At 64.2% G+C, this 8076-nt stretch overlaps 1 protein-coding gene across 4 annotated transcripts in view; it reads left to right on the top strand.

Moving 5' to 3' along the window:
* Positions 1 to 7954: 7954 nt before the first annotated feature.
* PHKA1 (phosphorylase kinase regulatory subunit alpha 1) overlaps positions 7955 to 8076 on the top strand; it is a 26583-nt gene continuing 26461 nt past the window's right edge. For 3 of the 4 annotated variants that reach the window (XM_044452663.1, XM_044452661.1, XM_044452659.1), the window contains exon 1: positions 7958 to 8075. In XM_044452663.1, the coding sequence (XP_044308598.1) occupies positions 8001 to 8075 (75 nt within the window). In that variant the 5' untranslated portion in view covers positions 7958 to 8000. Of the gene's footprint in view, position 8076 lies in introns of all 4 variants that reach the window. The other variant, XM_044452662.1, reaches the window with a different exon arrangement.

The raw sequence follows: 8076 nt of genomic DNA, 5'->3' as shown, positions 1-8076 counted from the left end.
CACGTGGGCCTGGCGCCGGCTGCAGCCCTACTCAGAACAGGCCCTCTTCACGTGCCATGTCTGAAGGTGTCCCACCCGGTGCCGATGAAGGTGCTCTTCTGGGGGAAACTCCCCCACCCCCCCCCCCCCCCCCCCGCCCAGCCCCCCCGGGGTCCCTTTCCCCCCCCTTCCCCCCCCCCCCCCCAATCCTCAAGCAAAGCCGGAGCGCCCGCAACCCCAAGCTGAAGGCAAGGCTGCGGGGTGGTGGGAGGGGAGCCCCCTGGAGGCTTCCAGGGCCGCTGTTGGAAACCGCGAGTCCTACAGGTACGCAGGATGTGTAAAGGTGGATGCCGGCACAGGGAGGGAAGGCCGCAACAAGCCCGCATCCTGGAAAAGCTGACCCAGGTAGCAGGCCGGGCAGGAGGCGACAGGGAGGGTGTGCGCTCGTCGTCCCCGGTCTCCCGAGGCCCTCCATTCCTCCCACCATCCTGCGCCGGCTCCCCCAGAGGGTTCCTCCCTGCCACCGCCCCACCGTGTCTCACGCCAGTGGCCTCCCCCACCTGGACCGACGTTCCCGGCCCGCCCCTGGCCCTCCGTGCCAGAGAGCACGAGGCGCAACGGCGGTGCTGCCTGCCGGGGGCTCGGGCCAGGCGCTCCCACCCACCCCTTCGGCAGGGCCTTCTGGCACACCAAGCCAGCGCCTCGCTCGGTGCTCTGCTTTTCCTTCCCTTTCGCCCCATCCCTGCAGTGGGGAAAGGGAAGGGTGAGCTACCCGATCTGAGGCCACCTTTCAAGGAAGTCCCCGGGCTGTTTCCCAGCAAATTTATTGATTCATTTAAAACATTTCTATCCCGTGCTTTGCACAGCCTCAGGACGGCTTACAACGATTAAAGGCTGTGAAAAGGGAAATGGGGATGAGAAGGCTCTGCTGCTTAGCTCACAGCCAGCTTGGCCCCCCCCCCCCCCCCCCCCCCCCCGCGGGGCCTCTTCTCCCTGCTCCTCTGCAGCAGCCAGAGTGCGCTGAGCCATGAGGCCTCCCCGCAGCCGCTGCCCAGCTGCACTGTGCCGGACACCGGACAGCCTGGCTGGGTTGCCCAGGCGGAGGCAGCCTCTCTTCCAGGGAGAAATGGCCATTCCCTGCTCCCACTGGCAGGCTGGCTTGGCACCTGCGGGGAGTCTGCGGACAGACTTGCAGGCTTGGCTGGAGGAAGGGCCCTTCAGACAGGCCTCCCCTGCTCCCAGGGCCTTTGCCCCCTCGCCTGCCAGCAGGGCTGTTCCGCCTTGGAGGGGTGGGGAACCTGGCACGCTGGAGGGTTCTAGCCGGCCTGGAGGAGCCAGACGCGGAGCCAGACGTGGAGCCAACTGGGTGCTGGGGAATGTTCCAGTTAATCATTCAGCGGAGGACACTGCATCATCCTGAGCAGAAATGGTGCAACCTGCCCCTGGCCGGCACCCAGGCAGGCCTGAGGCGTCCAGGCCGGGCTCTTGCACAGATGGGAGCTTCCAGTGGCTCAAGAGCGGGACCTGCCAGCAGAGGCCCGGCTGCAGCCCCGGGTCCCTCTGGGCTGGGGTTTGTGTGCCGAGCCCACATGCCCGGCTCCTGAGCCCGGGGCCTCTCATGGTGGCTGAGTCTCCCTGCTCGGGCCGGGCCGGGCCGGGCCGGGCCGTGTCCTTGGCAGCGGCCAGAGGTGCCTTGCGGGAGGAACACCCTGTGGCGGCTGCTCCCCAGGGGCATTAGACCCATTGACCCCCGGCCTGTGGGTTTAGGGGGAGGGGAAGAGCCGGAGGGGGAGGGATGAAAGGGCCGGGCATCTCACAAATATTTGATCGCTGGCTCGGGCTTCTGGTGGAAAGCAGGCGCCGGCCCGGGAGGAGCAGGATGCAGGGCAGGCAGGGTGCAGGCACGGTCCGCGGGGGCCCCGCTGCTCTCTTGATGCTGGGGCCCCCGCTGCTGCTCCTGTGCCTTCAGCAGGTGAGCCTGGGCTGTGGGGAGGACGTGCCGTGGGGCGGCCGCTCTGGCTTGCCGGCTGCTGTTCGCAGGGGCTCCCCGCAGTGCCGCTGGCTGGACCACAGGGCCGAGGGCAGGGCCCTGAGCAGCCCCCACAGGGAGCAGCAGCGGAGGGAGCGGGGCCTGCACCTGGGCACCTGTGGGCTTGTGGGTGCCGCTCGCCGGGGCTGCCGGCCTCCCTCCTGGCTTTCCAGAGAAGCATTTTTAGTGAAAGGGCGGCAGGGAGGGCATGCCCAGATGCCCGCCCCGGGTCCCCCACTGGTTGGCTCCACGGGGTGCCTCTGGTGGGATCCAGAGTTAGCAGAGGGGGAGAGACAGGCCCCCTCCACCTGTTTCACACCAGGTGCCACTCTGCATCTCTGCCACCTCTCCCCTTCCTCACTAAATGGCCCCAGGCCCTGCAGCTTTCTGACTGCTTTAGGGTTAGTTTAGTTTAGCTTTAGTAGCTTGCTCTGATTATTCTTGTTGCCGCTTTCTGCACTGTTTCCAGCGCAAAGTTCCCAGTATGGTATGGGCACCAAACATTAGACCTGCGTAAGAGCAGCATGTCCGGATGGGTTTCTTGCAAATCCGGTTGCCGTGGGGCCTGCCTTTCCCCTGCAGCCTCGCGCTGAGCAGCCTTTCCATCGCATCTCCCCACACGAGCCGTTCTGGGTCACGTCCACGTGGGCCCGCGGCCGGGGTTGCCTGGCCCTCCTGCACGACTGCCCTTTGCCCACGTTCAGCAGCGTTTGCCCTCTGGATGCTCATTCCTCAGGTTTGGCGCGATCCTTCGGAGGACCCTGCGATCCCTTTAATTTGATGTTCGGAGCAAATTTGTTTGCTCTGCTGCTCACTCCTATTTTGCAATGCCGGCTGCAGATTCCTTGAAAGCGTCAGCATGGAACCTCACCTCGCCCCATAGCTCAGCACGGCCTGCAGCGGTGAATGCACAACCGTCCTGATGCAATCAGTCCCCTGTGCCCATCAGTCGCAGTGGTCAGGGATGATGGGAAATGTGGTTGAAGAACCTTCAGAAGGACATGTGGTCCCCATCCCTGCTTCATCTTCTAGCTGTTTTCACCTATTGCTTTCCTGTGCTGTTGGGCCAGGATTGGGGCAACCTTGAGCAAGGCATTCTCTCCCAGTCGAACCTACCTCGCAGGGTTGGCATGCGGATAAAATAGAAGGAGCACAGGCATGGCCTTACGCTCTGTTAAGGAAAAGGAAGGCAAAAATGCAGTACATCAGGAGAACTGGCTGTGGGGTGTGCTGGAAAGGAGGGCTGCTTGGACTGGGAGCAGAAAGACGCAGAGCATGGCAAGACGCTGGAGAGGAGAGCGAAGTGGGACAGGCAGGGGAGGCGCCGGCAGATCCCAGGCCCGGGAAGGGCAAGGGTGGCAGGGGAGCTGGACTACAACCCCATCGTCCTCCGCAAGGAGGCTCAAGTGCTGAAGAAGGCTGGCCTGCAGCCAGAAACTAACGCCCCTGCGCTGTGTCCTGTTCTCTCCGCGCAGGTGCCAGCGAACCCGGTGGGGGCCCCCGGCTTGCCCAGGAGGGGGCTTCAACCCCTGGCTGAGCCTGAGCCTGAGCCTGCTGGGAGGACCTCTGCCTGGGGGCTGCAGCTCCCGAGCCGGGCGAGGCGCGCCTCCACTCCTTTCTGGCGGACGCTGGGCAGCAAACCCCTGGGGGCCCACTGCTTGCGGGGGCTGGAGTGCAGCACCCAGGCGTGCAGGTGGGTGCCGCAAGCACAGGGCTGGTCCCCCCGACAGCCTGGCCGGCTGCTGCCACGGAGCCACGCGGAGAAGGCTGGCACGGGCTGGCCAGCTCCCCCTACGAGTGGCACTGGGAGGGGCCGAGCCTGTCCAGGCCCTGGGTTCAAGGCCTTCCTAGGAGGGAGGGAGGGAGGGGAAGCTGGCCTGGCCAGCTGGCTACCCTCACGCCCCCCTGCCTGCCTCTCTCCTTCCAGGAATGGGCACTGCGCAGACCCCCAGGTCAAAGCGTGAAGAGTCGGCCGCGGGGATCGTGCAAGGCACCGAGGGGCGCTGCTAGTCCTGGCCCCTCCTCTGTGATCAGGGCGGCCCGAGAGCAGCAACTGAGCCCGCAGCTCGGCCTTCCGGAATCGCCATGCAGGGCCCAACGCAAGCCTGCTGCTCCCCTGCAACCTCAGCGGCCTTGCGGTGATGGAGTCCCTGGGCCCACTTCTTAGCAAACGCGCACTTGGAAGGCGCCACCTTTGCACCCGAGAGGAGACCACGGCTTTGCCTCCACAGGCAGCTTACAGCTTCATGAAGGCCAGCATCCGAAGTTGCCTCCCCGCACGGCTGCCACCTGGCGCTCCCCGTGTGCCCGGCTCCGCAGAGCTGCCCACCAGCTGCTCCTGGGCACAAGGAGGCCCCTCCAGGGAGAGGGCGGGCGGGCGGGCGGGCCTGTCACTTCCCAGGCAAGCCCACCCTCCCTCATTGCTGACCCAGCCCCTCCTGCTGGGCCAACACAAAGGGGGTTTCCTTGCAAAATGCCCCAGCGGCCCAGAGGTCTGCTGGCCTGCTTGAGTGTGTCCGGTCGATTGTGCACTGTGTGTGTGTGTGTGTGTGCGCGCGCGCGCGCTCGCGTGCGTGCGCAGTGGGGAGCCACCTCATACTGCTGCAGCCTACCAAGTGTCTTGGGGCCAGCCCTGGGCCTGGCTGTGCAGCACGGGGGGGGGGGGGGAGGTACAGAAATTATGTGGGCTAGAGAAAAAGACGGAGAAGAGAAATATGTGGATGGGAAAACATATTCAGGAGTATGTAAAATTTACGGTGCAATCTTTAAACATGTTTACTTGGGAGTAAATTGCACAAAATCCAGTGGGATTTACTCTCAGATAAAGCAAATGCAGTTGTCCTCCTTAGTAAATGTGTTCAGAATTGCAATCTGCCTTATCCACCCTGAAAATATTCCAAAACATAAATCCAGAAGGAACCCTGGAATTGGTAATCTAGTAATGTAAAGAACGCCCCCCCCCCCAACCTGAAACAAAAATAGTCAAGCTGCTCCATGGGATAGAAAAGCCCACAGTGGGCCAGTACGTTCACTGGGAATGCTGGTTGGTTCTAATAAAGGTACCCAACTTTCTTTATTACTTTACAAGTAGTATGTTGACTGGATTGTCAGAAACTTGGTATTGCAATAGTTGGTTTAGATGTTAGGAATGTAACACTTGGACCCCAAAAACTGTAGCAGTGGTCGTGTGTATTCCAAGGTTTCAGAAACAGCACGTGGAACAAAATGGGGAGCCCCCCCCCGCCCTCCTTGCCACGCCCAGCAGCCGGGGGCAGCCAAGCAGTCGGCCCCGTTTGCCCCCTTGCGACTGCGCAACTCTGCAGCGCCGAGTCCACGATGCAGTGCCGCACTCCCCCTCGCCAGCAGGCTGCGTTCACTCCGCAAGGCACAGAGTACCCTTCGCTGGTCCCAGCGGGCCCCCCCCCTCCCTGGCCTTGGGCCCAAACAGCAGGACGTGTGGGTGAGGGAGGGTAAGTTTTAAGCAAGAACAGCTGGGATATTGCACAGTTCTGTCCTGAAGGCAAAAGAGAAGTACCATATTTTTCGCTCTATAAGACGCACCTGACCATAAGACGCACCTAGTTTTTAGAGGAGGGATCCATGGAAAGCTTCCTGATAATCACAGGCACATTCCCCATCACGTCCCCATGGGCTTCATTAAAAGACGGGTTGCCATTTGAAAACACACACCGACCTGTGATTAACAGCTCTCACCTGTTGGGGGGCAGAGCAGGGCGCGCCGAGCATGTGCCGGCCAGGAGTGGTGCAGCCGGGCCGGCAGCGTGCTGGCGGTGGTCTTCCGGGCGGTGCGGCGGCAGGTCTTCCCGGGCAGTGGGGGTGAGCAGTCCGTCTCTCCGTGCGGCCGGTGGGTTAAAGCCTGTGGCTCCTCCTCCTCCACATGCCTCCCCCTGAGCGGCACAGCTCTCACCTGCGCCGGAGGGGAGGGGGCGGAGCAGGGTGCACTGAGCGCGGGCCGGCCAGGTGGTGCCACGTGGTGCAGCCGGGCCGGCAGCGTCCCGGGTGTCGGGCACACACACATTCGCTCTATAAGACGCATAGACTTTTCCCCTTACTTTTGAGGGGGGGAAAAGTGCATCTCATAGAGCGAAAAATACCGTAACTTGTATCCTATAAAATGCGAACTACAATTATCGCTAATCACTTACATTTTTGCACATGTAAATTAACACTTACAAATCATGCAGGTTTCCTGTCCTCTGGGCCTGTGCCCCAGATTCTTAGTCACCTATCACCACTCCCAGGAGGGTGCTAGAGTCACCCTTCAGTTGTGCCTTGGGCTGCCAGCGGAGAGAAGGTCAAGGACAGGAGTGCTTGCGAGGGGTGATTTGAGCCCAAAGGTAAAGGCTCCTGGTGGCCCGGAGTTCTTTTTTACACAAGCGGGATCTGCTCTGTGGCCAGTCGAAGTCCCACACCCGTCCCCAGAAAGCAAAGCGGGCCAGTCCCCAGGTGCAGCTGGCGCAGCCCCACCAACGCCAGCGCCCGGAGAGGGGACTCCCCGGGAGCAGTTCAGAGCAGGGGAGAACCAGTGCCCAGGAGCCGCTGCTGGTGGCAGAGCCCTGCTTCAGGGCCAACGCTTCCTGGTTTGCTTCCTGGCATCTCTTGGCAGGGCTAGAAGCCCTGGAGAGCTGCCGCCGCCGGCTGGAGCCTGCAAAGCTGGGCTGGGGGAACAGACCCGCTCCCTGGCGCGGCCGCACACTCGCTCCTGAAGGGTGCATGCAGGACCCTCTCGGATCGGGGACTCCCTTGGGACCCCTCGGGCAGACATGCGCAAGAAGCTTCCCCGCGCTCCCTCCTGACAAGGGCTCCAGCACACCACCTCTCATGGGGAGGTGGCACATGGGCACAGAGGCCTGAAGCAGGGGCTCCGCGTGGACCGGTCGGATCCCGCTGGAAGCTTCCCCGCCCGGACAGCCACCGCGAAGCGCCCGAGCGGGCTGGCTCCCGCGGCTCTTCGCGGCGGCAGCCGTCCCGTCCCGTCCCGTCCCGTCCCGTCCCGTCCCACTCCGCGCTCTCTCCGGCTCGGAGAAAAACTCCCCCTTCGGCTCCAGAGACGCCAGCGTGGACCCCGCCTGCCGCGGCGCGCGCGGACGCGCACAGGGTCCCTGCCCCGCTGCTCCCCGGCCCTGAACGACTGGCGCGGCGCGGCTGCCGGGGCGCACACGCGGGTGGACCGCCCCTCCGGGAGCCCCGGGGGAGCAGGCAGCCGACTGCGCCGCCGCGCTGCGAGAGGGCCCCTCCCGAGGCGTCCGCGGGGAAAGGGGGCACCGCCAGGCGCGGGACTTGCAGCGCCAGCCCCGCGGTCTGCGTCCAGCCCCGACCAGCCCCGCTCCCTCGCCAGAGGGTGCGGATCCCCCTCTTGCGGGCAGGGGGCGCGCTTACCCGTTTTTCTCCCGGCGGCTGAAACTAACATCCCAAGAAGAAACTTCCGAAGGAGAGCAGAAGTTGCCTTCCGCGGGTCCTGGCAGGGAGCTAGTCCTCTCGGTTCTGCCGCGGCTTGTGCGGGACGTGAGCAAGAAGTGCCATCCTCGTTGAAGGCCGAAGAGCCTCTTCGCTCTTATGGCATCGGGGGAAGAATTTCTTCCGCTCCCGGCAAAGTACAGAAATAAGAAACAAAAATCTTTTGCTATGGCACTGCTAGGATCGCCCAGGCGCACGGATTAACTCCTTTTCCTCCGGCGACGGCGCTCTCTCGCCGGTCCCGCCCGGTCGCCGCGAGCGGGGAGGCAGCCGAGGCGTTCAGGGCGCGCGCTCCCAGCGGGCCGCCTGTCCCCGCCTGTCCCCGGCAAGCGCCCGCGCGGGGGGCGTCCGCCTGCCGGGCCTGCCCCGCGGGTCCCCCCCCCCCCCCCCCCCGCCTTGGGGCGGCCTCTGCTGCCGCGGCGAGAGCGACGCCCACGTCGGGAGGGAGGAAGGCCGGCCGGCCCGCCCGCCCGCTCGGCAGTGCAGTCGCCGCCGCCGCGGCCCCCGAGCAGCCATGCGGAGCAGGAGCAACTCCGGCGTGCGCCTGGACGGCTACGCGCGGCTGGTGCAGCAGACCATCCTCGGCCACC

The sequence above is a fragment of the Varanus komodoensis genome, unplaced genomic scaffold (assembly GCF_004798865.1).
Source record: "Varanus komodoensis strain SLA01 unplaced genomic scaffold, ASM479886v1 scaffold74, whole genome shotgun sequence".
NCBI lineage: Eukaryota > Metazoa > Chordata > Lepidosauria > Squamata > Varanidae > Varanus > Varanus komodoensis.
This window is presented reverse-complemented; position numbering and strand designations above follow the sequence as displayed.